Source organism: Myxocyprinus asiaticus, chromosome 2 (genome assembly GCF_019703515.2).
Source record: "Myxocyprinus asiaticus isolate MX2 ecotype Aquarium Trade chromosome 2, UBuf_Myxa_2, whole genome shotgun sequence".
Lineage (NCBI taxonomy): Eukaryota > Metazoa > Chordata > Actinopteri > Cypriniformes > Catostomidae > Myxocyprinus > Myxocyprinus asiaticus.
Genome location: NC_059345.1, coordinates 34396464 through 34412424, shown reverse-complemented (window position 1 = coordinate 34412424; position 15961 = coordinate 34396464). Strand labels below are relative to the sequence as shown.

Sequence of the window (15961 nt, the reverse complement as noted above, 5' to 3'; positions counted from 1 at the left end):
ACAGCTTAGGTAAAATGTTGGTCGGGACATTTCCCTATCATCCCTACCTAAAATTACACCAATGCTCATATCATACTGTTAATGTGTTGTATTTGCACTTTGTTTCTTCATCAAATAGCAATGTCAAATGTAAATCAAGTCAATCACTGAAACAACAGCACCACCTTGAGTAACAAATAGCATGTCTGTTATGTATGTGTACACATGGCTTATTCTATGATACTGATAAATCACCATTGTTGATAATTCATTGTTGCACAGAAAATCTACATAATACAGTATTTATTTGTATGAATACAGTACTAACTGCTCTTGTAATTAAAGAAATAGATATCCTGTGATAGTAAACTTATACAGATATGAAATCATAAAATTATAATTTATGGAGGTGCTGAAAAAACAGCACTATTCTTACATACCTAGAGAGTCTCTAATTATACACTTTGTACTTAAACCATTATATATATATATATATATATATATATATATATATATATATATATATATATATGTGTGTGTGTGTGTGTGTGTGTGTGTGTGTGTGTGTGTGCGCGCGCAATTTTGGCTTTTTTTTTTTTTTTTTTTTTTTTTTACACTATTTATAAGAGATAGATTGATGAATACCAAAGAGGTGTGGGCACAAATCCAAAAACGTTATGAGGTACATGGGGTGGAATGGGGTCCTGGGTCACTTGATATGCGTTTATGGGTAAAAATGTGGTATATAAATAAAACTTTACTTACTGAAAAAATAGGATTCAGGCATCTGTGGACGCTAATAGCAGGATTTATTTTGAAATAACCGGTTCGACCAACTGAAAACACAACTCAACAGTCAAACGTTTGCACTTTATGCTGTCACTATTTGAAAAACGTTTGAGCGCCAAAACAGAGCTGCGCGTGCACACACACACCACATGACCCGTCTACGTCACGCCTGCGCTAGAAGTCACAAGATGGCGGAGAGTGCGGAACTAAAGGTAAAACGCTTCGCTCGATTTCCAGTCGGATAGTGAACAGGGAGATTTTATTGTGCCGTTAGAAGGGCGCGCTCTACTTACCTGCTGTATTAAGAGAGCGTTATGGTGTATTTAACCCCTGTTTCCGTAGCTAAAGTTGCACGTGAAGTGAGTTTAGCTGCGGAGCTCTTGTAGAAAGCTTTCAGCGTGTTATTGTTTATGTAGAGAGAGCTGTCTGTGCACCGCTCTCCTCAGGGGAATTACTAACTTTAACTCTTTTCCCGCTAATAAGTCACGTTCAGGCCATCTGCTGGAGACCAGTTACAGACTCATGCTAATTTAGCATCTGTTGTTAGATCTTAAATGTGAATTATGATGGTAAATGTGTGATGTGCTCGCCTGTATTTGTAGATTGCTAGAAAGCGCCATGGCTTCGCGTGCTGGGCGCGAGCGCTGTTGACGTACTGTCAATCATGTGGAGGAAGTGCACGAGCACCTTTACTCACATTTCAGCACTGAAAAACAGCGTCTGACCACTTCAATCCATAACCAGCTATATGCTTAGATGTCACTACTTAAACACCGACAGAACAATTTAATTAACCATGCTTATACTGCAATAGCAGCGTTTTGTAGGTACAAGGATAAGCTTTGGCTGCTGTCCAGCATTAGCAGATTTAATTGCTGTCTAGTTAGCTTAAAGTTATGGTTTTGTTAGTCTTGTAGATGTGAGACTCAGCGAGCATGCATGTGGTGTGTTAATGACAGGTAAATATGCGCGATTGTCTGATGTCCTACTGTACAGAAATGGAAAATATGAATCTGTTAACACACACACACACAGAGCACGCTGGAGCGGCATTTAACTTTTGTGGTATTTTGCGTTTATTTTAGCGCTATTTTGAGTGTCCATGAAATGTCTTTGATTTGTGTCTATAGAAGATAAAACTCACTGCAGATGACAGATTGTTGACCAGTTCTCAAGTGAAAGTTAAACACTGTTTTAAATGTTTGTGAATGCATGTGCTTACAGTGGAAGTTATATTGAGAAATAATTGAATTGCCATTCTTCTTCAAGGTTTGATCTTGTCCTCTTTTGTAATTCTAAATGTCTTGTATATTGACCTACTGTTTGTCATTGATTCTTATTTTGGCATGTGTCAATAACAAGTCCACGTCTTTGTACCAGTGCGGAGAGGAAAATCAAAGCCATAATTACTGTAGATTTGGCTTGCATATAACCTGATATTTTACAGAGCCTCCTTTAATTTTTCCTGCAGACATTTTTAATAGTTAGTTCTGTTGAGGTGGTAAATCACCAGCTTCACAAGATGTACCTTGGGTTGGAATTAAGACTACATTTCAGATTGTCTGAAGGTGTTTGTAGTAGAGTTGGGGTACTCGAGTTCGGACTCGAGTCACAAGTCCAATTTTAATGGACTCGGATGCATTTTTACTTGGACTTGAGCCTTTTGGACTTGGGATTTTTTCCCCCAGTCCAGCCGAGTCCATGGCAATTGTGATGCAATGAAAAACAAACAAACAAAAAATAACGTAACATAGGGTGACCATACGTCCTCTTTTTTTTCCCCAGACATGTCCTCTTTTTGAGACCTGAAAAATCATTCGGCCGGGATTTCAAAATTGCCTCTAAATGTCTGGGATTTGGCTTTGTCTTCATATTGATGTTCTCTCTACAGTTAGTACTATCATACATTCTTTGTATTTGATATACCGTGCATCAGTTTTCACATGTATATGTCCTTACGTGTGATTATTCTGACTGAGAGCAGCAGCGTGCACTAATTCAAAGTACTTTTTTTGCTCTCTCGCCCGTGCACTCGTGCTGTATGTGTGTGCGGGAAAGAGATCGCCATTCGCCAGACGTGCTATGCCACTCTCATCCAGAAATATCAATAATGTAAGTACACTTTTAAAAGCATGTTCCCCAACTCTGCAAATTATTAAATAGAACACATTTTATCAGACTCACGTTTCTACGCAAAGCCATTTCTAACTGAAAATGTTGACTGTCGAGACAAAAGCATATTTACTACGTATCATGGACATTTAAACTAATATGACGGATGAAATAGACCACGATGGAAATTGTACCACTCAGTCCGTCACATATTTTTTGCGCAACCTCTGTGTGTTACCTGTAAAGCTGGCACTTGCATTTCAATGGCAAAAAAGTCAGAAAATACAGTGAAGAACACAAGTGAGGGAAGAAGTCTCTATTCACCTATTATCCATGCTAAATAATGTGAAAAGAACAAAATGTCAGCCCAAGGTGAGTTTGATCTTGACTTTAGGGAAGTAGGCTACACCTGTACACAGCAGGAGGACTGGAAAGTGTTAAGTGTAGTACTGTAGTATATAAACATTTTTTAATGGTATCTAATCTTTTCTGTTTTTATTTTATGTTGTTGTATTTAATTTTATGGGCATTATTTAATGTTTTAATATTACCATTTATTTAATGTATAAAGCACATTAAATGTATTTAATTAATTACATTAAATGTATTTCACCCATAATTTTAGATAAATCTAAACTAAATTGAATGGACAAATTGGAAATGAAGTAGAAATAAAAACTAAATTAAAATTCGAAATCATAACTCTGGTTGTATTGACTAACACAGCTTTCACTTTCTTTGGTGTATGTTTGAGTGGAGAGGAAAAGCAACAAATTGAAATGACAACAGAACGCAATAAGAAATGTGTTGAAGGACAGTTTTGTCTTCATGCTCCTAAAGCAAATGCTTTCATACTGAATCCACTTTGAAATTTGTTCAGCAGGATACTAATCATTTGTTTTTTGCATTTATAGTGACAAATTGCTTTTCTTAGTTGTGAAGGTTAAAATAAGCTAAAAATATTGATGTTGAGTTTACGGTTACAATTTTAATTCAGATTCATGAACAGATTAATTTGGACTCGTCTCGGTCTCGACCTGTTATGGACTCGGTCTTGGTCTTGAGTCCGACTTGGCCCATTTTGGACTCGGACTCGATTGTTCAAAGACTCGGACTCGACTAAGGTGGACTCAAACCCAACACTAGTTTGTGGTGTAGGTGGTAGGTAGACTGTTGCCCACATGTTCTTAAAGGGACCTGCAAATCATCGGTTCAAGAGCTCAGAGGGTTGTGATGCAAGCTACTTGATGCCCTGATGATAGCTGACTGCCCAAATGTAAAATGTATGCCAGTCTTCAGATTAGGGCTGGGTGATATGGCTACAAAATATATCTCCATATTTTTCAGCCTATATATGATTTTTTTGATATAGATCTTTATAATTATGTATTAGCTTTGATACCCAGTCAAGTTTATAATAATTGTATAGCTAATACTCAATTATATTTTTTGTTTTGAGGATTATATTTGTTTTATTTACAAGTAATGTATTTTTTGTACTATTTAGGCTACTTCACCTTCACCTGGGCCTTTTATTTTAACAGTGAAGTGCTGTAAATTTGACAGTTCGCAATGTTCCGCATCTGGTGAAATGCTGTCATCTCTTTTTCTACTGTACTGTGCCACATTTGTAGATTTGTATAATAACTTGTAGCGGTTTCTAATGTTTTGAATTATGCGAATGATTGAACCTGCAGGACTTTTCTTTTACAATGCATATGAACTGATCTAAATGCGCTAAAAACGCGAGCCCATAAGCCCCTTCGCGTGCACAGAACAGTGCATCAGCACATTATTCTGAAGCGCGCACAGACCATGGCTGCATCTGAAACTGCGTACTGTCACAGTATGTAGTGCAGGGGTATTCAACCATTTTCAGGCCAAGGACCCCTTGGTAGGTAGAGAGACAGCCGGGACCCCCATTACATATTATATAAAATTGAGTGTTGCGTTTTATGCCTATAAAAACGTGGATGGTTGGCTACCATATTATTGTATGCATACTTCATGATGTTTACATTGCGAAGCCATTCAAATAATCATTAAATGCTGCCCTGCTGAAAAGACCAGATAAAACCAGCATAAGCTGGTTGGCTGGTTTTAGCTGGTCAGGCTGGTTTTAAAGGGGTTTTAAACCCTTTATTTAGCTGGACAGTCTGGTCTTTTAGCTGGCCTTTGCTGGTCAGGCTGGTCATGCTGATCAGGTTGGTCTTAGCTGGTCAGAATGGTCTTAGCTGGGCTCCCAGCCTGACCAGCTAAAAAGTGTTCAAACCCCCTCTGGAACCATCTAACTGACCAGCCTGGCTGGGCTGGGCAACCAGATAAAACCAGCCAACCAGCTTAAGCTGGTTTTAACTGGTCTTTTCAGCAGGGCTGTACAGCAGGGGTTTGCAACATTTTTGACATGCAGTAATATTTTTAAATTCCCCTGTAAATCCCTGTGCCAAACCTCCTCCATGAAGAAAGAAAAAGATAGATAGATAGATAGACAGACAAACAGACAGACAGAAAAACAGACAGAACCTGTCCATGCAGAATAAAACGACTTTTATAAGGTTACTAAAATGGAGTCTTCATCTCTTGTGAATGATTGATTTTATACATATATTTTAAAATAACTGTTGATTTCATTGAGTAAAAATTTGTAATGAGGAAAGCAATGACTGAGTGCACCTTGAATTATGTTGATTTGAGAGTCACCGTCTTGTGTGTGTGTAACGTTAGGGGCCGTGTATGCCAGTTTGATAATCTCACACTATTGTTCTGAAAGCAGGCTGTTATCTGCTCAACCGCACAGCACGAACAACGCAAAGCAGATGCATTTACTCACACGACCCTCCACTGCAGCACTGCTGAACCTGATGTGTGTTGCACTTTGAGCGGCTCGAGATGAGCAGTGGTCATATGAAGGGTTTGTCCGGGCTGCGTGCTTATGCAGACTAGCGCTGTTTAGTCACACTTTAAGATTAGGCATGCAGCTGCGAAGGACTTCAACATGTTGATAATTCATACTCTTGTCTCTCACTGTCACTCGCGTGGATCAAACAATAATTTGTGGAACCCCTGCGATACCCCCTGTTGAAGACCCTTGATATAGTGTATTTGATGAAGGATGCACTTCTTGGCCAGCAAAACAGTATGTTCTTTAGGTATGCATGCAATTAGTATGAATAGATTTTGGACATACTTCATCTGGGGATGTGGGCATTGTCTCGTGACCCGAATAGGCTATATAACGTAAGAACAACAACTGTGAAAACTGTCTGCTCTGGTTTAGTTAAACAAGCAACATTTAATCACAAGAAAAAATTATCTTGGCGTGTATAGCACTTACATTTGAGAAGAGCCGTCCGACTCGCGATTCACAGCCGTTTGTTTAAATCCAGCGTTTTGAACATGATGTTGCCTGTTATGGGATCGTTAAGTGTCCAGTCTATCCACACTTCTGAATCTTGCCAGAAATATTAGGTCATCTGTGTATTTCTCGCTTACTGCTTCATGAATACTGTGGATTTGGACATACTACTCCATTGGCATACTGTTTTTGGCAAACTGTATAGTAGGGAAGTATAGATATTCGGACGCAGTGCATATTTATCTGTCTTGAATCACAGCCTTTTTAAATAATAAAATGTTTATGTTATTTTAATTAGCTGTGCAGCCCTGAAGTATTGTGAAATAGTGCCCAACCGATATATCGGTCGGCCGATATTAGCCTTTCACCGATGTATCAGTATCGGCGTATATTTTACCGATATGCGCCAGTGTGAAAACGTTTTTTCAGAACATATAATGCAGAAAACAGTGCTTTAGAATTGGTGTCATAGCGCAGTTTGTCCAGAAGAGCGCGCTCCGACTCCATTGTTTACAGAGCTGACTCTGAGCTGACGGTGGCTCTGCAGACGGGGCGGAGTTGAGCTGTCTCGGTAAGTTGTTAACTAGTTTGTGAAATACATACTGGAAAGTTAATAAACAATGACCCCTTCATTTTCCCTTTTCAGTATAACTAATATAATGTTAACCATGTCCCTGACAACCATGTCACTCATGTTTATCACATCTGTTTCCTGTTAGCCAGCTATATTTTGTCAGTGCAGTCAGTAATGTACCAGATTGAAAGGTAAACATCAGAGCATCTTTTTGCAGCTCAGCAGACAACGGTGCGGTTGTGGATTGTGTGTGTTGAGTGTTGATTTCATGCTGTGTTGTTACCTAGTTGGTGAGACACAATGCTGGAAAGTAAAATAAACAACGTCTGTCTTTTACTCTCCATGACAACAAGCTTTTAGCTAACTAGCTAATCACATAGCTACTTTCATTATTGTCAGCTGAGTGGAAGCTAATGTGTAAACATGTATTCACCAAACTGTTTTGTTCAGGATTCACAGTTTGGTACCCCCTTCAACCAAACAATTCCAGTCGTTGCATTTATAAAATGTAATATTTAAAAGTCTGGTTTTCCACCGTTGAAAGTTTCCCCTGAACTTGTATAGCGGAAGTGTAACACAGCTGTTTATCTGTTTATCTTGACTCGGCAGTATTAAAAGAGTCAGCATTTGACTGATACTAAACAGTACTGATGTTTATTTTTATTTATTCTTTATTTAAATGGTCAGCATTTGACTGATACTAAACAGTAATACTGATGTTTATTTAGCTATTTATTTTATTTATATTTATTCTTTATTTAAATGGTCAGTATTTGACTGATACTAAACAGTAATACTGATGTTTATTTAGCTATTTATTTTATTTATATTTATTCTTTATTTAAATGGTCAATATTTGACTGATACTAAACATACAGTACTGATTTTTATTTAACTATTTATTTTATTTTTATTTATTTATTTTAATGGTCTGCATTTGACTGATACTAAACAGTACTGATGTTTATTTAGCTATTTATTTTATTTTTATTTATTCTTTATTTTAATGGTCAGCAATAGACAAACTAAACAGTACTGATGTTTATTTTATTTGTATTTATTTATTTAAATGGTCAGCATTTGACTGATACTAAACAGTACTGATGTTTTTTAAGCTATTTATTGTATTTTTATTTATTCTTTATTTTCTCAGTGTTCATTTCTAGAATTTGTTGACAATGTATAATAATAATGTCAAATATTCTTTGATAAAAATATTTGTTTAATAAAGCAGCCTTCTGAGTACCTTTCATATCGGTGCAAAATCGGTGAAAAATCCACATAGAAAAGGTCTGTTTTCATTCCAGCTCAAAAATTAACTATATCGGCCACCATATCGGCAATCGGTGAATTTTCCCTCTCTAAAATCGGTATCGGTCTCAAAAATCCCGTATCGGTCGGGCTCTATTGTGAAATTAGTCTACTGATATGCTCTTTATTTAAATTAATGGCCAAATAAAAGGCACATTAAAATTATTGCAATATTCACTATATTGTTTAATGCTATATCGGTATTCAAAATGCTGTTTGAAAACTATGTTTATTTTTGCAATTCTGTTCAATTGATCTAGTAGTGCAGGCATTACACAAAATATTTAATTTGGATGTTCATTTAGTTTCTTGTTGGGGTGGGTAAAAATATTGATCACGATCTTCATTTGAACGATCTTAATATCGATTTTTAAATCCAAAGAACAATCTTTTTCTCCGTGCAACCCTCCAGTACAATGAGAGGAAATCACAACTGTTGGCAGCTGGCTTGTAAATGTATAGATTTCACTTGCCAGTGAATGAATTGTGTAGTATTGTGGTGGAGTATTCAGAGATCCTTTCACTGCATGTTGAGAGTAAAAGTTGTTCCGTTATTGTGTGTCCAAAGATGAGATCCACGCAACCAGATTCTCAATAAATAATATCTCTCTTTCAGTTATTTTTTTTTTTACATGTCAATTTTAAAAATAAACATGTAACAAAATATAATATGTGCAATATAATATTATATTTATTGATTAAATACATTAATTTGTTCATTTTGAAAAAGCTAAATGTGACCTAATTGATGAAAAATGAATAAAATATTATTAGTAAAATTCGTATTTTCTTAATATACGTAGTTAGAAGGTCCACTCTACACAACCTTTTCATATGTGAGTTTCTCCTGTATTGACGGATCTCCAAGTGTGAGTTCTATAATGTGCACTGTAATTAAAATAAATCTTACTTTACACTTCACAGCAGATGCGCTGGAGGACAGATTATATCACATTATATATGATTGATTATTAGGGATGCACCGATAATGATACTGGTATCAGAATCAGGTCCGATACCGTACTCGTACTCATAAAAATGCTCCGATACCATTAACCGATACCATCTGACATAAAAATATCATTACGTAAACATTCAGCACATATTAAAATCACGTCATGCCCTAGTGAGATTATTTAACAGCAAAAGCTGCGATATAATGAGATAAATAGATTGTTTGCACATGCAGCGTTTTAAATGTGAGAGCTTGTGAATGTGATGTCAGCACGGTGTTGTGCTGACATAGAGATACAAACTGCTCATACCGTTAAAGAACCTTGCCTCATACACGGAAAACACTATTATGAGCATCGCATGTTCTGTTTGTAGCAGATGACAGCAGGCAGATGCTAATTCACGTTTTAGCACGAGTCACATACAGACTACATATTTATTTATAAAGTAGCCTTTTGCGGTTTAATAATTGCTTTGATTCACGTAGCGACCTACTTTTCTGGATTGGGAATCTGCCGTCATTATGTCAGAGCTCCTTGGTCTAACAACACTTCAAAATAAAAGCTCAGCCAAAATAAAAGCTAAATTTAAATGAAAAAAGTATGTCAGAAATAGATCACTATTGTATTATGTAATATTTACTGTTATACTACTACTACTACTACTACTACTAATAATAATAATAAATCAATAGTAACTGTTATATTTAAGCAATACCTCACATCTGTGATGCTCTGTTATGCAGCACTTTATTTGACAAAAATAACTCCAGTGTTGTATTTAGGATTGTGCTGTGAGGTTCTGTATAAAATCACTTCATTTGATAAAAAAGAATACAATTTCATGTTGAAAATGAATTGTTATACTTTCATTTAATTAAAGTTTTAATTTATTTATTTAAACAAAATTTTGATGATAAAATTAAAATAAGCTGCTGATGTTGAGAAAAAAAAAAAAGGGGTATTGAACCCAGTATCGGTGAGTACAAAAAACAAAAACAAAAAAGTATCGGTACTCGTTCTCAAAAAAATGGTATCGGAACATCCCTGTTTGATTATGATGGATGAGATGCAATCGCGAATGCGCTTGCTGGCTATGCGCGCCACCATTTTTTCGTTGCAGTGCAAGATGGGATTGTGAGTTTGTATCATCATAGAAGCATACAAAAGGAGCAGCATAGAAGGTTCTACAAACCTAGCACTTCCAGTCTCCCAGCCCCAGAAGTGGTTGTGATGGGCAGAATAGGAGAAGGCTCGAGTGGACTGACTAGTTTGTATATTCTTTGACGTCAGAAATCATGGCCGCAGCGCTGCATCAAAACAGTGCACACCGACAATAACAGCTTTATACTTATTTAGTGATTGTTTGAAAGTTTGTAACATATAAAATAAAGATATTGTGATGTTGAAAAGACTATTTGAGCAGCTTGTTCATTATGACAACCGCTTCAGTCATTATGACAACCGATTTAGCTGGTAAACAGCAGCATGAATGCAGATGGCACCAGTTTGATCCATATGCGTTTGAGCCCAGCCTAGTGTAATCACACCAGTTTGATCGTACGTGTGAAATGGTTAACAGCCTTAGCTGGGAGAGAATTTATTTCATATGTAAGCAAAAGGGACATTATAGCTGAAAAGTAATCGAATCGAGAGCTTGTGAATCAGAAATGAATCTGGAACTAATCAATACCCATCTGCAGTTTCTTGTTCTTTTTTCTCATATAACAGGGTGATTTTTGTACTTTAATGCATTTTGCAAAGATTCAAAGTATGTTCCTGAGAATATCAATTGAATTTCTTCAGGACAGATATGCTGGGTAATGGCTAAGACTATCCAAAAAGAACTATCCTAATTTCTAAAAATAAAGTAAGAAGTAATGACTTCAGCTATTCAGCTAATTTTCATTTAGATAGAAGTGAACTAATCCCAAAGGGGAAATTTGACTAAAATTACTTATCTGTTTAGCTTAGGCCTACGAATTTCTCAGATTCATACTCTGTGATGCATGTTAGTCAGTGGAGTTGCAGTGTAAGTGTATATTAAGATTAGAATAAAAGAATAAATATTTGGCATATTCATATCCAGTACTGATTTATAGTGATTAGACAACAGAGTTGGAACCGAAGCTGTTTTGAATGCTTGTCATTTTAATCTTGTTCAGTGCTTGTTGTCTACCTGCAGGAATTAGGCTTGTGGAAATCCAGATGTTTTCTTTTTTGTTGTTGTACATCAGCCCAAAGGAACAATAAATGTGAGTGTACACACACATTCCTAGTTTCATGTTTTTATCCATTTGATGAGATCCATTTAAAGCCATGTTTTCTCTCCCTCTCACACACTCCCATTTCTCTCTTACTGATGTGCACATTCCCTCTCGGGCTGTAGCCAGCTATCTTTGGCCACACAAATAGCCTCCATCAACATAGAGGTGATTAAGGTGGGGATTTTGTGTGGGGGTGTGTGTTACACATATCTCCCTTCAGCAGATGTTCTCATACCTGGCACTAGCTCCTGTACTCCTTTTCAGGGGGTTTAGCTTATAACCTCACACATAATACAGCACATAACAGAAAACTGAAATGGATGTTTTGTCTTTATAACAGAACATGGTGGAATTATTCTGCTGATCTTGGGTGGGATATTTGCTGTTAATATGCTAATAGATAATATGTGTTGTAGGGATGCACCAAAGCATTTTTTCTCTACCGATCCGATGCTGATACCTGAATTCTCGATATCAGCCTTTTCCAATCTGATATCAGTGTTGTAGTTTCCTTTATCAGTTTAGAATATCTAAACTTCACTGTATGGAAGTGATTGGGAGAATGTTTTTATGCGTAAAAAACACAAACATCTAACTAGAGCCCGACCGATATGGGATTTTTGAGACCAATACCGATTTTAGAGAGGGAAAATTCACCGATTACTGATATGGTGACCGATATATTACATTTTTGAGCTGGAATGAAAACGGACCTTTTCTATGTGGATTCACCGATTTTGCACCGATATGACTATGCAAAGGTACTCAGAGGGCTGCTTTATTAAACAAATATTTTTATCAAAGACTATTTGACATTATTATTATACATTGTCAACAAATTCTAGAAATGAACACTGAGAAAATAATTAATAAATATAAATACAATAAATAGCTTAAAAAAACATCAGTACAGTTAGTATCAGTCAATTGCTGACCATTTAAATAAAGAATAAATAAAAAAAATAAAATAAAAATCAGTACTGTATGTTTAGTATCAGTCAATTGCCCACCATTAAAATAAAGAATAAATAAAAATACAATAAATAGCTAAATAAACATCAGTACTGTATGTTTAGTATCAGTCAAATGCTGACCATTAAAATACAGAATAAATTCAAATAAATAGCTAAATAAACATCAGTATTACTGTTTAGTATCAGACAATGGCTGACCATTAAAATAAAGAATAAATAAAAATAAAATAAATAGCTAAATAAACATCAGGGGCCAGTTGCACCAGCTATACGTAAATTACAACTTAGCCTAGTTGTGGTGTAAATGGGCACTAAGTCACAATTTATGCTCTACTAAATATTTGAGCGTTGCACCATTAAATTTATGTAGAACGTAAACCTACGTATAAACTAAATATTTACGGAAGCCTCCAACCAGGAGTAACTGATGGAATAAAAAGCAGACTCATTTAATGACATCAGTGAGCTCATGTTTTGGTTGACAGGCTTCAGTCCTTTCGACATATTTGATGATGACATTTACACTCGTTTACATTTACGAGAGAGGAAAAAAAACTTTTAAGCGGCTCTTCAGCATGAAACCAATCTAACAGTGCCGTTTTTAGTGTGCGTCGCCCAGGGTCAAATTTCAACACATTCAGAATATATATATATATATATATATATATATATATATATATATATATATATGGGATATTAAAATGAATAAATGTCTATTTTTCCAGCCTGTTGTATTAGTATTTATTTATCACCCCTCATTTATTTTAGATACAGTTCCTATATATTATTATTTACACAGGGCAAATATACTATTCATTAAATCTACTTTTATTACGTATCCTATTTTAATGTCTGACTTTTAAATATTACATTTTATTAATGCAGTGACTGGAATTGTTTGGTTGAAGGGGGTACCAAACTGGGAATCCTGAACAAAACAGTTTGGTGAATACATGTTTACACATTAGCTTCCACTCAGCTGACAACAATGAAAGTAGCTATGTGATTAGCTAGTTAGCTATAAGCTTGTTGTCATGGAGAGTAAAAGACAGACGTTGTTTATTTTACTTTCCAGCACCATGTCTCACCAACTAGGTAACAACACAGCGTGAAATCAACACTCAACAGACACAATCCACAACCGCACCATTGTCTGCTGAGCTGCAAAAAGATGCTCTGATGTTTACCTTTCAATCTGGTACATTACTGACTGCACTGACAAAATATAGCTGGCTAACAGGAAACAGATGTGATAAACATGAGTGACACGGTTGTCAGGGACAGGGTTAACGTTATATTAGTTATATAAAATGATGGGGTCATTGTTTATTAACTTTCCAGTATGTATTTCACAAACTAGTTAACAACTTACCGAGACAGCTCAACTCCGCCCTGTCTGCAGAGCCAGAGTCAGCTCTGTAAACAATGGAGTCGGAGCGCGCTCTTCTGGACAAACTGCGCTATGACACCAATTCTAAAGCACTGTTTTCTGCATTATATTTTCTGAAAAAAAGTTTTCATATTGGCGCATATCAGTAAAATGTACGCTGATACTGATATATCGGTCGGGCACTACCTCTAACTACACATTATTTATAAAATATAAAAAAAACTATTAACAATTTGTAGGACTGGGAAATTTAACGTGTTAATTTCTGCGATTAGTTGACTGTTTAACGTGTAACATAATTTTTTTTAATGTAAGGCAGTATTCATTTTCTTTTTTCTTTTTTTTTTCACTTCTTAAAACTTCACTAATGTTTCCCCCCATTTTCTGTGGCTAAAAATTTGGCATACATACATTTCCAGGAGGTGCAGGTTAGACTCAACTACACATCATAGCACTGAATCTGATTGTGTGGATCAGTGCACGCTTATTAATTTAGCATTGCCTGGACATAATAAACACAGGAGTGGATTTACAGCATGAAGAATGGAGATTACACCTGCAAGTGGTGAGCCAAGTGTGAGAGATACGGGCAAGCTGAACCAAAAACAGAAAAAGCGCAAGAGAGAGACTCAGCATGCGTGCGATAGAAACTGAACTGCAAAGGATAAATTAAAAGTTTTGAGATTTTAAACATATTATTATACTTATGCATTCAATTTGTTTTATATCTGTATGTGTTAGGGATGGGCACGAGTACTTCAGTACTCGGAAGTGACAGCAACGAACAATTTGAAATATTTTGGATATTGTTGCACATGTGTAAACAGAACAATCTGCACAAGATCTTATTTTTCTGCATCTGAACTAAGCCACTTCCAAATGTGGTTTTAAATCAGATACATATCCAATATCAGGACACCTGACCTACATCTAAACACATATAATCGATTCCTTGTGGCATTTCTTAACGGTGTGTCCTTATGAGGCAGACGTGCCTGTAGGCACTAACACAAAAACTCAAAGCTTCTCTTGTTGAGGTGGAAATTTTGTACCCACTCCCTGTCGTCAAACGTGTGAACTTGGTCCCACCACTCCTGACTTCTAGGTCTTAAGCCCTATTCGGACGGGATTCGTTTTCCCAACATGTCTGTAAAGTAATTATTACTGCGGATGTCTGTAATGTTTCCCGTCGATTTGCACACAATAAGCGAAATCTGTAAAAATCACAGTTGAGTGTGTCTGCATTTACACACTGCTGTCATGCGTAACTGACCTATTAGAAAATGTATACTGTGCTGATTAATTAGGCAGGAAGTATTAAACATGATCATATACTGTATCTGTGATTATTAGAAGAAATTAATTGGAATATCTGGCTAAATACAACAAAATTGTTGACATAGCAAGCCTATAATAGTACACTCTTGAATTAAAAATATGGACAATCCCTTCACATTTTGTAATTTAATTTGTCCCTCCAGAAGGTATGTTCTGAAATGCGGGGCTTAAAAGTGAGTTTCCTCTCTTTTACATGGGTCAGTAAACATGCATCAGCCCAAATACAACAGCCAGCGTTATCTTAAGTTGTGAAGGACATCTTACATTTTCTGGTGTCTTGTCATTGATTAGCATCCACTTCAGACATTTGGAGAACTTAAAAAAAAATAAAAGAAAGAAAGAAAAAGGGCTCATTGGCTGGAAAGTGCAGATTCACTAGCTTTTTACCAGCAAGTCAGTTTGCATGGGATTAATATTACCAGGGGTTATTTTTACCGGTTGTTTTATGGTAGGTAAAACATGCTGTAATTTTTTCCGGCACGGGAACACAGTCCGGAAAAAGTCCGGAAAATTACTGACATAAACCGATTCGCATGGGTTTAAAATCACTGAGAAGTTCTGATAATTATTACTTTACAACAGTTCCCCATATAAAGCGAATCCTCTCCGAATAGGGCTTTAGCCACACTTTTCTTCTGACCGATGTTGAAATCATTAAAGCCATGCTTACTATGGTAGCAGTAAAAAGTCACTTTCTACTTTTTTGTTTAATTAATTGCAATCATGTGCAATTTTGCCAACTTTTGAAAATATGAAATAGCACAAGGCCATTCAAAACCCAAGGGTGAACCGTGGCGCTTATAAGTGAATGCGATCAGCAATAGAATCATTGGAGTTCGGACGGGAGATTAATGTAAACACAGATGTCAGATACGAGTCGTGTCTTCAGTGAATTTAAACAGGCGGGACAAAAAATTGG

The 15961-nt window shown here is 36.2% G+C and overlaps 1 protein-coding gene across 2 annotated transcripts in view; it reads left to right on the top strand.

The window, feature by feature from the left end:
- The first annotated feature begins 951 nt into the window (after window positions 1-951).
- The window catches only part of LOC127416391 (E3 SUMO-protein ligase PIAS1-like), a 73527-nt gene continuing 58517 nt past the window's right edge, over window positions 952-15961 (top strand). The window contains exon 1 of one of the 2 annotated variants that reach the window (XM_051655733.1): window positions 952-980. In XM_051655733.1, the coding sequence (XP_051511693.1) occupies window positions 957-980 (24 nt within the window). In that variant the 5' untranslated portion in view covers window positions 952-956. Of the gene's footprint in view, window positions 981-11315; window positions 11329-15961 lie in introns of those variants that run through there. The other variant, XM_051655737.1, reaches the window with a different exon arrangement.